This window comes from Schistocerca serialis, chromosome 4 (assembly GCF_023864345.2).
Source record: "Schistocerca serialis cubense isolate TAMUIC-IGC-003099 chromosome 4, iqSchSeri2.2, whole genome shotgun sequence".
Classification (NCBI taxonomy): Eukaryota; Metazoa; Arthropoda; class Insecta; order Orthoptera; family Acrididae; genus Schistocerca; species Schistocerca serialis.
Window position 1 is genome coordinate 681,214,462 of NC_064641.1, and position 17,126 is coordinate 681,231,587.

Sequence of the window (17,126 nt, forward strand, 5' to 3'; positions counted from 1 at the left end):
AGGAACATTGACGAACACTGACAGCCGGCCGCTGTGACCGAGCGGTTCTAGGCGCTCCAGTCTGGAACTGCGCGACTGCTACGGCCGCGGATTCGAATCCTGCCACGGGCATGGATGTGTGTGCTGTCCTGAGGTTAGTTATGTTTAAGTACACTACTGGCCATTAAAATTGCTACACCAAGACGAATTGCAGATGATAAACGGGTATTCATTGGACAAATATATTATACCAGAACTGACATGTGATTAAATTTTCACGCAATTTGGGTGCATAGATCCTTAGAAATCAGTACCCAGAACAACCACCTCTGGCCGTAATAACGGCCTTGATACGCCTGGGCATTGAGCCAAATCTTGGATGGCGTATATAGGTACAGCTGCTCATGCAGTTTCAACACGGTACCACAGTTCATCAAGAGTAGTGACTGGCGTATTGTGACCAGCCAGTTGCTCGGCCACCATTGACCAGACGTTTTCAATCGGTGAGAGATCTGGAGAATGTGCTGGCCAGGGCAGCAGTCGAACATTTTCTGTATCCAGAAAGGCCCGTACATGACCTGCAACATGCGGTCGTGCACTATCCTGCTGAAATGTAGGGTTTCGCAGTAATCGAATGAAGAGTAGAGCCACGGGTCGTAACATATCTGAAATGCAACGTCTACTGTTCAAAGTGCCGTCAATGCGAACAAGAGGTGACCGAGACATGTAACCAATGCCACCTCATACCATCTCGCTGGGCGATACTCCAGTATGGCGATGACAAATACACGCTCCCAATGTGCGTTCACAGCGATGTCGCCAAACACGGATGCGACCATCATGATTCTGTAAACAGAACCTGGATTCACCTGAAGAAGTTACGTTTTGCCATTCGTGCACCCAGGTTCGTCGTTGAGTACACCATCGTAGGCGCTCCTGTCTGTCATGCAGCGTCAAGGGTAACCGCAGCCATGGTCTCCGAGCTGATCGTCCATGCCGCTGCAAACGTCGTCGAATTGTTCGTGCAGATGGTTGTTGTCTTGCAAACGTCCCCACTTGTTAACTCGGGGATCGAGACGTGGCTGCACGATCCGTTACAGCCATGCGGATAAGATGACTGTCATCTCGACTGTTAGTGATACGAGGCCGTTGGGATCCAGCACGACGTTCCGTATTACCCTCCTGAACCCACCGATTCTATATTCTGCCAACAGTCATTGGACCTCGACCAACGCGACCAGCAATGTCGCGATACGATAAACCTCAATCGCGATAGGCTACAATCCGACCTTTATCAGAGTCGGAAATGTGATGGTACGCATTTCTCCTCCTTACACGAGGCATCACAACAACGTTTCACCAGGCAACGCCGGTCAAGTGCTGTTTGTGTATGAGAAATCGGTGCCGGCCGGGGTGGTCGAGCGGTTCTGCGCGCTACAGTCTGGAAATGCGCGACCGCTACGGTCGTAGGTTCGAATCCTGCCTCGGGCATGGATGTGTGTGATGTCCTTGGGCTTAAGTAGTTCTAAGTTCTAGGGGACTGATGACCCCAGAAGTTAAGTCCCATAGTGTTCAGAGCCATTTGAACCATTTGAGAAATCGGTTGGAAACTTTCCTCACGTCAGCACATTGTAGGTGTCGCCACCGGCGCCAACCTTGTGTGAATGCTCTGAAAAACTAATCATTTGCATATCACAGCATATTCTTCCTGTCGGTTAAATTTCGCGTCTGTTGCACGTCATCTTTGTGGTGTAGCAATTTTAATTGCCAGTAGTGTAGTTCTAAGTTCTCGGGGACTGATGACCTCATATGTTAAGTCCCATAGAGCTCAGAGCCATTTGAACACTGACAAGAAGTGACAAGAAGAAGGGACAGGGTGACAGGACTTGCGTTAAGACTTCAAGAATAACTTCCATGGTGCTACATTGAGCAGTAGAGTGTAAAACTTGTAGGGGGAGGCAGAGATTGGGATAAATGAACCCCACGGTGAAAGTTCTGATCTGAATGATGAAGATGAGACGAGAGAGGAAATCGTGGTGGGCTGCGAACCAGTCAGAGGACTGACGACAAAAAGAAAAATGTAATGTAGTATAAATAGACCGTGTCCAAGAAAAGGGGGACACCTCAATGCAGGAGCGCTCACCTGCACGGCGCCGACGACGATGGCGCAGTCGCTGGGGTCCATGGAGCTGCCGGCGGCCACAAAGATGGGCACAGAGAAGAAGATGATGATGATGACGCCGGAAAGCTGCTGCGCTACCTGCAGACCCATACCGATGCCGAGGGCTCGAGCGGCCGCTCGCGACCTGAACATGTCCCACAGCGAGCCGGTGCGTTTCAGCATCTCCGTCACCACCTGTGGCAAAACACGTCTATGTTGACGACAGAGGCAGTAGAAAAAGCTAAAACTGCACACCGCAAAAAGAGACAACGTTCAGAGCCTTTAAAAGTGTCAGGTCTAGCACACTTGAAACTGGACGTTGTGGGGAACTGTTTCTGCTTAATGAAAACCCATAGTGTCAACTGTTCCCAGTCGCTTCAGCTTCGTCTCAACCAGTTCATCATCATTTGCAACCAATAGCCCCTGCTAATGTTGTTTCTGTGTTGGTTCGAAATAAAACTCCGGCTTACAGATACAGAATGGGCCCAGACTCAACCGAAAAAATTTCAGCTAGTTCTTCAGAGGTATTTTCTGTGTACACTACTGGCCATTAAAATTGCTACACCACGAAGATTTCGTGCTACAGATGCGAAATTTAACCGACAGGAATAAGATGCTCTGAAATGAAAATGATTAGTTTTAGAGCATTCCCACAAGGTTGACGCCGGTGGCGACACCTACAACGTTCTGACATGAGGAAAGTTTCCAACCGATTTCTCATACTCAAACAGCAGTTGACCGGCGTTGCCTGGTGAAACGTTGTTGTGATGTGTGTGGCTCTACCCTTCATTCGATCCCTGCGAAACACTACATTTCAGCAGGATAATGTACGACCGCATCTTGCAGGTCCTGTACGGGCCTTTCTGGACACAAAAAATGTTCGACTACTGCCCTGGCCAGCACATTCTCCAGATCTCTCACCAATTGAAAACGTCTGGTCAATGGTGGCCGAGCAACTGGCTCGTCACAACACGCCAGACATTACTTTTGATGAACTGCGGTATCGTGTTGAAGCTGCATGAGCAGCTGTACCTGTGCGCGCCATCCAAGCTCTGTTTAACTCAATGCCCAGGCGTATCAAGGCCGTTATTACGGCCAGAGGTGGTTGTTCTTGGTACTGATTTCTCAGGATCTATGCACCTAAATTGCGTGAAATGTAATCACATGCAAGTTCTAGTATAATCTACTTGTCCAATGAGTACCCGTTTATCATCTGCATTTCTTCTTGGTGTAGCAATTTTAATGGCCAGTAGTGTATTTTGTTATGATGCACCAATGCTCACCGTCGCTTTGGTACAGATTAGCAATCTAAATACCATTTATTTAGCTGCCACCCCAGTTACTTTTACTTCTGAGAAATTACGTTCCCAACGGTGAAGAATCAGTCAATATTCAATCACCAAAACGCTCAACAAACCCCAGATGAAACATGTACACTTTTATCACAATATTTTTATCAGTTCCACCAGTGTATGTAGCTGTATGTAACAAGTCCAGAAATGTTGTCGTACACCTATTGTTTTGCCCACCATGATCACTGTTAACGTGCAACTAACACTGCCAGGGAAAAAACTCAAGCTTGACGCCGAAGCATCACTGTTGTTATCAGCAAGTACCATGAGTGAGTGGAACAAGCTACTTTCCAAACATGAGACTCACAGCATATCATCGACATTCGAAATGTTGTGCAGATATTTTCAGTTCAGATCCACAGATAAATGGAGATAAGAAATGAAACGAAATTCAATTATTCTGTAACGAGCCACCGGAGACCAGGGGTCCCTTCACACCAAAATACTCGGAAAATATCGGCTGGGTTAGGGTACACCTCTACAGCGGTGGTTCCCAAACTTGGTTTAACTACCACCTGAGGAGTGAAATATTATTCCTGAGGCGTGAAAGCAGAAGGGGGTCAATTTTCTTTTGCTCACTAAGCTATAACTGGAGTCAGGCACGATGTTGGTCGCTTTTAGGTTTGTTCTGCGCACCTACGTCACGCACTCTCCGACAGCCATTGAGCGTTCACTAGTGTTCTGAGGGCTCTGCAGTGAACGTCGTAGCGAACGCTAGCGTTAAACGTGAGTGTAGCGAGATATTTAGTGAATTTTTATTCCATTTGATGCGAGATGTCATCGCTGTTTATGCCGGTAAGAGACAAACTCTACAGGGTGTAGATAAAGTCTGGAAACACTTTCAATTATTTGTTGCACAAGAACCAAACATTGTACAGATATCCTACATACGCCATTGTGAAGAGAAACCCTGAAAGTCTTTTTTGTTTTTTCATGCATACCGACACAGCGTAGTTTGGTAATTTGCCGAGAGTCAGCGCTAGTCGCAAACATGGCGAGTTCAGGTGCGGAGCGAGCTTCCTTTGTGTTGGAGTTCGACAAAAACAAGTGTGCTACAGCTGTTCAACGGATGTTTATAACCAAGTACGGTAAGCAGCCACCAACAAGGAAGGCCATTTACCACTGGCTGTCCCAGTGTGAGGGAAGTGAATGTGGAGAGCGTACGAGAGACATTTATAAGGAGTCCAAAGACATCGGTGCGTCGTGCATCCCGTGAACTCGAAATGCCTCCTATGTCAGTGTGGAAAGTCCTGCGAGAGAAGCTGTCTATGAAACCATTCAAACTGGAGCTAGTGCAGAATCTCAATGACGGCGACAAAGTCAAGTGTTTTGAGTTTTGTTCGCAGTTGCAACAATTTAATCAGGATGGGGATGGCTTTGTTTACCGCTTAATTTGAGCGTCGAAGGCACTTTTCACACTAATGGGGACGACACAGTTGTCGAATTTAGGGTACGAATGCATTGAATTTGAGCGTGATTCCCCAAAGGTAAATGTTTTTTGTGCCTTGTCATGTCGGAAACTGTACGGCCCATTCTTCTTCGCCGAGAGCACTGCCACTGGATATTCCAACCTGGACAGGTTGCAGCAATGGCTGCTGCCTCAAATGCAATCGGACTCTCCGTTCATCTTTCAGCAGGATGGGGCTCCACCCCATTTTCATCGTGAAGTTCGTAGATACCTGAACACGGAGCTGCCGCATCGATGGATCAGCCGTGCTACGGAAGAGGACAGCTGTTTCATGAAATGGCCTCCCTGATCACCAGATCTCAAAAATTGTTCAAATGGCTCTGAGCATCAGAGGTCATCAGTCCCCTAGAACTTAGAACTATTTAAACCTAACTAACCTAAGGACATCACACACATCCATGCCCGAGGCAGGATTCGAACCTGCGACCGTAGTGGTCATCTGAAAATCTAACGCTCTGAACTTGTTCGTTGTCGGTCCAAACATTGTGCCATCCATGTCTTTTAGATAACTGTCAAGCTCTAACTCTTGCTCATTCCAGAAAACATGACAAAATTTGCACTCTTGTCAGTTTGAAAAGTCTCGTGTTGAAGTCTATACTGAACTGCTCCATGAAGAGACGTTTTAGGAACATTTAACTCAAGACTACTTTTCCCAAAACTCATTTTCTTACTCACAATAGCTGTCGCAGCCTCTCCCATATTTTCTGTAGACCAACTTCGACGATTAGTTTTGTGGTCGTATCTTCTGACCACGTACGAAACAAAATTACCACTGCCAACAATATGGAGAACTTCAAAATATAGTAATGTATTTTAGAAGTGTTGGAATAAACATGAATACCAAAAAATTAACACTAGGAAAGAATGGCATGCTACCTGTAGCAGAACGCAACCTCGGTCCGTTCCGCCCTGAACTGATGTGAGGTTAGGTGCATTTCAAGATCAACTAAGCATTTTCAAAATTAAACATCTTCTAAACGCACTAAAACAAGGAGCCTAGCATGTATTTTGAGATTTTAAGAAAAAGAAAACTAGTAGATAAAGCACAGATAAAGAGTTACTAATATTGCAATATGCAAAAGAAAAACGATCACAAACACGTTACTGGCACAACAATCAAAGGTAAGGTCTTCTAGAATGGCTTGTCACCATCCTTGTCCCTTGGGCAACAGTTCCTGAAAATGATTCTAGAGTGTACCACTTATGGATCGAAATAAACTCCTAGTTCCGTTCCGCCCCGTGGTTCATCCTCCGCCGGTTTCACCTACATCTCACGCAAATATCATAATAGTAACACGAGAGATATGCGTGCTCACACGGAGACTTACCAAGAGCCGTTCTGCTCGGACATAATTCACGATTGGAGTAGGGAAGGCGTGAAATGACATGACACACGAAGTACCGTCTGCCACAAACTGTAAGTTTTTTTTGTAATGATGCAAATGCCATGTTTTAGCCTATCTCGTTGACCTCGGAAGTAGTCCACGTTTTATACTGTCACTTAGATATGTCCGTTAACGTTTGTCTAACAATAAAACACATGTTACATAGAAATTCGGCCGTTCAATTTTCGATCTCTGGTACAATTATATGTCGACCAAGAGTTTGGGTCTGGGGAAGGGAGAAAGGAGTACGGAGGGGAGATACCTTTATCGCTCTCACCACTCCTACTCCTCAAACGCCCCGTAGGCGGTCAATCTTATTGTCCAGAATTACCTGATAGGCAATAATACTGAACGTGTAATGGCTCTGAGCACTATGGGACTTAACTGCTGTGGTCATCAGTCCCCTAGAACTTAGAACTACTTAAACCTAACTAACCTAAGGACATTACACACATCCATGCCCGAGGCAGGATTCGAACCTGCGACCGTAGCGGTCACGCGGTTCCAGACTGAAGCGCCTTTAACCGCACGGCCACACCGGCCGGCCGTGAACGTGTAAAGGTGAGATTCAAAGCTTCCGCTTTAATACTGAGAACATCAAAAACCTTTGACGTAAATTGCACTGCCCGCCAGTGTGCCATCTGTTGACAGTATTGACAATATCGCTTTTGGTAACTTCTCTTATGTCTTGACCAAACTTTTATTTTTTGCGCTGCTCGACTTTATGACATTATGAAAGGCAGTGTTATGTCATTTATATAAAATTGTTCGTAGATACATTGTACACACATCAAAAAAGTTTAGCATCACCCCGGTTCCCAGAACTCCTGGAGATAGGCGTTGATTGTGGATATTGTATCACAGACACAGTCCCTTTGACTGTTCAGAGATGTCACTAAACCCGCCCAAAGATGTGAGCAACCACGCATTAGCAGCGCCTATCGGACGGAGGGGGTCCGACAGCCAATCAGTTTTCATTCCACCAGGAAGCAGTTACACGACTCGTGTTGTCTGTAGTTCAACCACGCCCAGATGGTCAATACCGTGGTTCGATCGCGTCTGCATTTTTACTTTGTTCCAGGAAGGGCTCTCAACAAGGGAAGCGTCCAGGCGTTTCGGAGTGAACCAAAGTTAAGTTCTTCGGACATGGAGAAGGTAAAGAGAGACAGGAAGTGTCGATGACATGCCTCATTCCGGCCACCCAATGGCTACTACTGCTGTGGATGACCGCTACCTACGGATTATGGCTCGGAGGAACCCTGACAGCAAAACTACCATGTTGAATGATGCTTTTCGTGCAGCCACAGGAGATTGTGTTACGATTCAAACTGTGCGCATAGGCTGCATGAAATGCAACTTCACTCCCGACGTCCATGGCGGGGTCCATCTTTGCAACCACGACACCATGCAGCGCGGTACAGACGGACCCAACAACATGATGAATGGAGCGCGCAATATTGACATTCACCGATGAGTGTCGCATATGGCTTCAACCAGACAATCGTCGGAGACCTGTTTGGAGGCAATTCGGTCAGGCTGAAGGCCTTAGACACACTGTCCAGCGAGTGTACCAAGGTGGAGGTTCCCTGCTGTTTTGGGGTGGCATTATGGGCGGCCGACGTACGGCGCTGGTGGTCATGGAAAGCGCCGTAACTGCTGTACGATACGTGAATGCCATCCTCCGACCGATAGTGCAACCACATCGGCAGCATATTGGCGAGGCATTCGTCTTCATGGACGACAATTCGCGCCCCCATCGTGCACATCTTGTGAATTACTTCCATCAGGATTACGACATCGCTCGACTAGAATAGTCAGCATGTTCTCCAGACATGAACCCTATCGACCATGCCTGGGATAGATTGTAAAGGGCTGTTTATGGACGATGTAACCCACCAATCACTCTGAGGCATCTACGCCGATTCGTCGTTGAGGAGTGGGACAACCTGGACCAACAGTGCCTTGATGAAGCTGTAGGTAGTATGCCACGACGAATACTGGCATGCACCAATGCATGAGGATGTGCTACTGTGTATTAGAGGTACCGGTGTGTACAGCAATCTGGACCACCACCTCTGAAGGTCTCGCTTTATGGTGGTTCAAAATGGCTCTGAGCACTATGGGACTTAACTTCTGAGGTCATCAGTCCCCTAGAACTTAGAACTACTTAAACCTAACCAACCTAAGGACATCACACACATCCATGCCCGAGGCAGGATCCGAACCTGCGACCGTAGCGGTCGCGCGGTTCCAGACTGTAGCGCCTAGAACCGCTCGGCCACTCTGACCGGCAGTGGAAATGAGTTCAAAACAAACCGACAAAGCGTTATTGTTATGTCAAATCAAAATGTGTAAGCCACTACCGACATTGTGGGATGTTAGGACACATGAGTACAAAAGCAGAAGTGTTAAGTATGATTAACGGTATTATTTCTTGCTCAAAAACTATAAGAAACGACCACGAAAGAAGATATTTTTTAAAAATTTAATTAATGCAATGTTATGAAGAAAAGTGTACGTATATATTTATTTATGTGTACAGATTACTACCCGAATGTAATCCTTTAGTGCTCATATTACTGCATGACACGTTTCCTTAACTAGGTCTCATATAGTGAAAGTGAAACTGCAGTTGTAAATTTCCTGTCTTCAGAAGAATTGCCAGTGGCAAGGTATTGTAGCGTAACAGATAAGCGCTCGCTTGACGGAAGTGCGTCTCTCATTCTGTTATTTTCTTTTTTGATGATCGAGATGCGGGACTCTAGAGAATGTATCAATTTTTGGACTGTTATATAAGGTTATGATAACCTTTTCTTTCGTGTAGCGTCATTTCCCTCAACAAGTTTTCGTGCGTGAGCTTTGACATTCCAACAACCAAATTGTTCATCCACCTTTTTTCTGCTTGCGACAGGTTAGAGCTACTATTATCATAGCAGCACCGTTTTCGAAGTCCAATGTTCCGAAGACAGTATTATTGCACTATGGTATCGACAATACAATTAACCATGTTACTGAGCAGTCAATGGAGAAAATCAGTTTTATTGCACTGTTTTACTTTGCAGTATTAATGACTGGCTAGGGGCCGCTTTGATTACAACTTGCCGTCACCAGTGCCAGGTCGAGCCTTGAGATCCAGTAACAAAGTGTCAACCTAGACAACGCAGGATCGAATCCTGGGAGGAACATGGAAATTTTCAGTCCGCCTTTTATCTGGCCTTCACTCTCAACGGTATGTGGAGTCGCCAGGAAGGCTACATGGTTCGGTTTCCACGTTAAACTGTAAGATTCATTTCCCCAGTCGGATAAATGAGATAGGTTAGCGACACCCAAGGAGCCGAAGGGACGTCCAATCGCAAGACTTGCACACGGTCACTGAGCTGCACGCAACTGAACCTGCCACACACTCATAAATTTATGATAATAGTATCAACAAAATATATAAAATGTTCCATGTATGACTTCTATGATTTTTGGTGTCCATCCATAGACTCTTTTTGGCCATCGGTTATCATCGCTGGAGGTGGCCATACCAAGTTAATATTTGCCACCTTCGGCATCTAAAAAATAGTATCTTTTTCAGCTATAATTTCCCTTATTCGGACATTTCAGATGGTTTGCAGTCTGGATATGCGAGAAATTATTACCCAAAAATCCATTTCAAGGGACATCAGTTTATTTTTCTCCGTTTTGGTTAGCTTCACCATTTCAGCGCCGTATGTGGCGATACTCTCTACGATCGACTTGTACTCAAGACTTTTGTTCGCTTTGTAATTTTGTCACTCCATAGCAAGCAGCTAAGTTGGCCAATTACTCTTTTCCCTTGCGCAGTTTTATTTGACAAGTCATGTGTGTTTCTTTCATTTGTTGTAAAGGCGATACCCAAGTATTTAAATGTACAGACATTTTTAATTTTTCAGAATTCTACATACACATCTTCTAGGTCATCTTCACCCATGACCACGTATTCTACCTTCTTCGTGTGTGTTGTCAGGCCCCATTCTGAGTATTCTTTGTACGGTGTCCTGAATATGTAACTGGAGTCGTCTCTGTCTCCCACTTTCAGGACGTAGTCTTTGGCGAAGAGCAGAATACACATTATTTGTATTAACTGATTGATATTAATTACATATTACACTTCTGGCCATTAAAATTGCTACACCACGAAGATGACGTGACACAGACGCGAACTTTAACCGACAGGAAGTAGATGATGTGATATGCAAATGATTAGCTTCTCAGAGCATTCACACAAGTTTGGCGCCGGTAGCGACACCTACAACGTGCTGATATGAGTAAAGTTTCCAAAGGATTTCTCATTCACAAACAGCAGTTGACCGGCGTTGCCTGGTGAAACGCGATTGTTGATGCCTCGTATAATGAGGAGAAATGCGTACCATCATGTTTCCGACTTTGATAAAGGTCGGATTGTAGCCTATCGTGATTGCGGTTTATCTAACTCGACTATGCTGCTCGCGTTGGTGAGATCCAATGACTGTTAGCAGAATATGAAATCCGTTCAGGAAGGTAATACGGGACGCCGTGCTGGATCCCAACGGCCTCGTATCACTAGCAGTCGAGATGACAGGCATCTTATCCGCATGGCGGTAACGGAACGTGCAGTCACGTCTCGATCCCTTAGTCAACAGATGGGGAAGTTTGCAAGACAACAACCATCTGCACGAACAGTTCGACGACGTTTACAGCTGCATGGACTATCAGCTCGGAGACCATGGCTGTGGTTACCCTTGACGCTGCATCACAGACAGGAGCGCCTGCGATGGTGTACTCAACGACGAACCTGGGTCCACGAACGGCAAAACGTAATTTCTTCGGATGAATCCAGGTTCTGTTTACAGCATCATGATGGTCGCATCCGTGTTTGGCGCCATCGCTGTGAACGCACGTTGGAAGCGTGTATTCGTCATTGCCATACTGGCGTATCACCTAGCGTGGTGGTACAGGGTGCCATTGGTTACACGTCTCGGTCACCTCTTGTTCGCATTGACGGCACTTTGAGCAGTGGACGTTACATTTCAGATGTGTTACGACCCGTATCTCTACCCTTCATTCGATCCCTGCGAAACCCTACATTTCAGCAGGATAATGCACGACCGCGTGTTGCAGGTCCTGTACGAGTAGGGTTGCCATACGTCGCGGATTTCGCGGAAAGTCCGCGATTTTATGCTCGAAGACGGGTGTCCTGCACGAAGAGGAAAATGTCCGCGAAAAAAGTGGCTAGCAAGTAAAAAAAATTTTTTTGCGCAAGTCGCAAGTTTTGCCACTGGCCACCGATCAAGTGTTTCATAACTCCTGCTAACTTCACGATAGTAGTTGAAACCTGTGCTGATATTCTGTGTCACTTCAAAATCTTTCGGCTATTTTCAGAACAGATGTCAATTGCAATTAATTTTCTTCATCATTGACCACTACTTTATAGACACCATTAATGCTTGGATTAATTCTCCTTGTTTATTACAACTTCTTTGCTGACAGAATTACTGTTTGAATTATGGTAATAATGGTCATTATTAATCTTCATAATTGCCACTGTAAAGTAATGATGAAGATTCAACTGAAATGCAAACCAATGGTCACTTGCACAACATATCGGTCCGTTTTTAAACCTCATCTTTAAAATCACCGAATTTTGTCCTTGATTTTCGTCCTTGTATTATGGCAACCCTATGTACGGGCCTTTCTGGATACAGAAAATGTGCGACTGCTGCCCTGGCCAGCACATTCTCCAGATCTCTCACCAATTGAAAACGTCTGGTCAATGGTGGCCGAGAAACTGCGTCGTCACAATACGCCAGTTACTACTCTTGATGAACTGTGGTATCGTGTTGAAGCTGCAATGGCAGCTTTACCTGTACACGCCATCCAAGCTCTGTTTGAGTCAATGCCCAGGCGTATCAACTCCTTTATTACGGCCAGAGGTGGTTGTTCTGGGTACTGATTTCTCAGGATCCACGCACCCAAATTGTGTGAAAATGTAATCACGTGTCAGTTCTATTATAATATATTCGTCCAATGAATACCCGTTTGTCATCTGCATTTCTTCTTGGTGTAGCAATTTTAATGGCCAGTAGTGTATATGTAGGGCGATCAAAAAGTTTCCGTTAGAGGGTGTTACTGAATCGTGTAGTCAAGATAGCGCGACTTCCGATGCGGACATATAATCAGAGATATGTAGGAAAGGGATCAGTGTGTCATTCGTGTTGGTATTCGTGTCTTTCCGACGTGAGTGCGGCAAATGTGGAAATGTGATCTAGGGCGACGTTATTGGCAAATCAGCCCCAAACAGGATCAATGTGCTGTTATTCTTTTCTTGTGTGCCGAAGGGCAGTCACATGTAGACAACCATTGGAGTATGAAGAATGTGTATGGGGCAGGATATCTATCGAAAATCACCGTTGTGGAATGGTGCGCCAAGTTCCGCGCTGGTTGCGATTCGACATAAGACGCCGGGCGATCTGGCATGCCAACGTCATCCTTTATGCACAGCTACAAATGGAAGTCATCAGAGCACACGCCCTATGGTCCTGAACTCTTCCCATGCGATTATCACGACTTCGATCCCTTACAAAATGCCTTGAAGTGTCGACGGTTTCTGTCGGACGAGAATGTGCGGCAGGCAGTTACGGACTTGTTAATGCAGCAAGACATAGTGTTTTAGCAAACGGGTATCTTCAGCCTGGTCTGTCGGTGGAATGATTCCCTCAGTGATCACAGTTATTTTGCCTGCCTGGAATACCTATTCTGGACTGTATGGCCTTCGTACGAAATCTTTTTCTTCACCCTTTATAACCTGTTCAAAAGAATAAGGACAACACATGTGTCAACATCTGGTGTCTAGTTTGATACAGGGGTTACATGTGATCTTATTGCATAGCTTGAGATCTTCGAGTTCAATGTAGGCAACATTGAAAATCAATCGTCTTCTATTGGCTGTGTTATTCATTACAGTGTCAGGTGGCTCCTCAGTAGGAAGTGAATACCGGTGTCCCCGTATTTTCTAATGAGGTACACAGATGGCAGTTGTCATTTGTGAACGTTGTATCCAACCAAACTCATCCAATGCAACTCTTTCCGCATATCATCCACAGTTTGTGGACACACTATAGAGAGGCAGATCAGTGCACAAGGCGAGTTGGACAAGATCGCAGACACATTACAAACCCACTTGAAGACCGGTGTCTGGCCATCTGCGCTTTGCGGCATCGTAATGATACCGCCAGAGCACTGCAGGACGTTCTCAGAAGGGCCACTGGAGGCGCTGTGTCCGTTGAGACTTTAATTAACAGTGTACAAGAAAGGACCTTACGCCCAGTATCCCGCTTGACACAACAGCACGTTGCAGCTCGGCTTCAGTTCTGCCTTTCACATGTCAACTGGCAACTTCGACACTGGTGAAACGTGTTCACAGACGAGTTCAGACATTCTCTGACGCAAGATGATGGCCGTGTTCGTGTGCGAGACCTGTGGTGAGCAGTACGTGCCAAATGTTCTCCGCGAAGTCGACAGATTTCCAAGGTTCTGTGTTATTGTGGGGAGGCTTCAGTGCTGACAGCAATTCAGAACTTGTCGTTGCCGATAGTCGTCTTAAAGCCAGGCAGTACATAGAACAGATCATTTTGGACCCTGCTGCATACGGTGGTGACACTGAATTTCTTGTATTACCAGGCCCCATATGATGGGCGTCAGCAGGGATGTCTTGCGAAATCTCGACATTGAAGTAATAGAATGGCTGGCGGTGAGTCCAGACATAAACTCCATCGTGCATATGTGCGACATGCTTCACAGACGTTTTGATGGTCGTCCTGTTCCAACATAGACTATCCAAGGATTCTCATGGGCTCCCATTGCAAAGTGGTAACGGGTATCTTAGGGTGACCTCCACAGACCTACATGGAGCACGTCACGTAGGTGTCAGACTGTGATAAACTCTCACTGAGGGACGCACGTTATTGAAGCTCTCAAATTCGAATGCAAGGCATCCAAGATGAAGGGACGAATCATCGTTTCCACTTTGTTTTCGACACCTGTAAGACATTTCTCCTCTTTTTATGTAAACGATCGACAATGTAAAGACGTTGTGTCGTGTACTTAATCTGTGAAAGACAAAGTATAATTTGATAAAAACTCAGTCCTCAGTTATTGCTGAATGGAGTATGGCAGAAGCCTAAATTCATATTCCTCTTATTCTTTTCAGCAGTGTACTTATATTAACAACAATTTGTTTATTTCAGTGCTTAGAACATCGTTTTAGCATAGCTTCCAAAAAATTGCAGTTCAGAAAGAACATGTATTCTGTAATTGATTTATGAATTACAATAGGAACAAGGGTTCACAATTTGAGAACTTTGTAATATATGCGTTGTAGCACTAACATTATGATCTCAGGCCTGTCGACTATACGTAGCTGTGCGAGAGTATACATGAGGCAATGCTCTTTGTTTCAGTCATCCACAGTTACATGTCTTTTTCTTCTTTTTTTTTGTAGTAGTAGATATCAACAGTCTGTGAATGGCCGCCATTACTTGGGAAGAGCGGTTTATGCAGCTGGTAAAGTCGCAAGATCATAAGCACATCCTTGTAAGCTAGCCCCCATGCAAGCAACAGAAATATATATTGTATTATACGAACTTTGTTGTTTCCTAGAGTGCCCTGGCGTTTTCGATGGATTTAGTGTTTTTGCTGCTATTTTCTCTGACGGTCGGCTGAAAAATTTGGAAGCTAATATGTGTCAAAACTCAAGTGCTTCTAATAAAATGTTGTTTGGCAGGTGGGCGCGGTTGTGGCCACAATAAATCCTCTTTAGATTAACATCTTGGCACATTAATTGTGGGACTAACCTAACCTAACCTAACCTAACCTAACCTAACCTAACCTAACCTAACCTAACCGTACATCAAGCAGCAGACCTCGTATGATGGTTTGCGTAGAACAGTTGTAGATTTATGATCGCCTTAGTGATGAAAAGGAAATGTACAGGCGTCCTACCTGCTCCGTCTCGAGCAGTTCGTCAGTGATGTCTGCCTCCTCTCCGCCCCGGAACCAGTGAAGAGCTCGGATGGCCTCCTCGTGTCTCTCCTTGGACAGCAGGAAGATGGGCGACTCCGGCATGAAGAAGAACAGCATGAAGAAGACGATGGGCGGGATGGCGCACACCACGGACAGCCACACCAGCGTGGCCCACTTGCCCACCACGTACACGTACAGGATACCTGCGGACAGCAAAAATCGGTCATCCAGTACCTACACATTGGCAAACCACCAGGTCGTCGCGTACCACAACACCAACAGAAACAAATACAACACTGACTTTTGAGCTCACGTAAGTCATGGCAGTGATGTGAGATGTATCTGCCAGTCTGTGGTACTAAGTTCGAGATGGAGACTAGACCGAAAGAAGATGTTGCGTTTGAACGTATCCAAGGTCACACTGAGCATGAAGATGCCCAATCTGTTGTTGTACACTACTGGCCATTAAAATTGCTACACCAAGAAGAAATGCACATGATAAAAGGGTATTCGCCGGCCGGAGTGGTTGTGCGGTTCTGAGCGCTACAGTCTGTAACCGAGCGATCGCAACTGTCGCAGGTTCGAATCTTGCCTCGGGCATGGATGTGTGTGATGTCCTTAGGTTAGTTAGGTTTAATTAGTTCTAAGTTCTAGGCGACTGATGACCTCAGAAGTTAAGTCGCATAGTGCTCAGAGCCATTTGAACCATTTGCCAAAAGGGTATTCATTGGACAAATATATTGTACTAGAACGGACATGTGATTACATTTTCACGCAATTTGGGTCCATAGATCCTGAGACATCAGTACCCAGAACAACCACCTCTGGCAGTAATAACGGCCTTGATACGCCTGGGCATTGAGTCAAACAGAGCTTGGATGGCGTGTACAGGTACAGCTACCCATGCAGCTTCAACACGGTACAACAGTTCATCAAGAGTAGTGACTAGCGTATTGTGACGAGCCAGTTGCTCGGCCAACATTGTCCAGACGTTTTCAATTCGTGAGAGATCTGGAGAATGTGCTGGCGAGGGTAGCAGTCGAACATTTTCTGTATCCAGAAAGGCCCGTACAGGACCTACAACATGCGGTCGTGCATTATCCTGCTGAAATGTAGGGTTTTGCGGGAATCGAATGAAGGGTAGAGCGACGGGTCGTAACACATCTGAAATGTAACGTCCACTGATCAAAGTGCCGTCAGTGCGAACAAGAGGTGATCGAGACGTGTAACCATTGGCATCCCATACCATCACGCCGGGTGATCCGCCAGTATGTCGATGACGAATACACGCTTCCAATGTGCGTTCACCACGATGTCGCCAAACACAGATGCGACTATAATGATGCTGTAAACAGAACCTGGATTCATCCGAAAAAATGACGTTTTGCCATTCGTACACCCAGGTTCGTCGTTGAGTACACCATCGCAGGCGATCCTACCTGTGATGCAGCGTCAAGGGTAACCGCAGCCATGGTCTCCGAGCTGATTGTCCATGCTGCTGCAAACGTCGTCAAACTGTTCGTGCAGATGGTTGTTGTCTTGCAAACGACTCAATCTGTTGACTCATGGATCGAGACGTGGCTGCGCGATCCGTTACAGCCAGGCGGATAAGATGTCTGTTATCTCGACTGCTAGTGATACGAGGACGCTGGGATCCAGCAGGGCGTTCCGTATTACCCTGCTTAACCCACCGATTCCATATCCTGCTAACAGTCAATGAATCTCGACCAACGCGAGCAGCAATGTCGCGATGCGAT

General features: G+C 45.9%; 1 protein-coding gene across 1 annotated transcript in view; it reads right to left on the reverse strand.

Moving 5' to 3' along the window:
- LOC126474685 (facilitated trehalose transporter Tret1-like) overlaps positions 1–17,126 on the reverse strand; it is a 57,922-nt gene that overhangs the window by 16,256 nt on the left and 24,540 nt on the right. Inside the window, exons 3-4 of the mRNA XM_050102164.1 lie at positions 15,349–15,572; positions 2,123–2,335 (exon numbers count right to left, since the gene is read on the reverse strand). Of these exons, the coding sequence (XP_049958121.1) occupies positions 2,123–2,335; positions 15,349–15,572 (437 nt within the window). The remainder of the gene's footprint in view (positions 1–2,122; positions 2,336–15,348; positions 15,573–17,126) is intronic.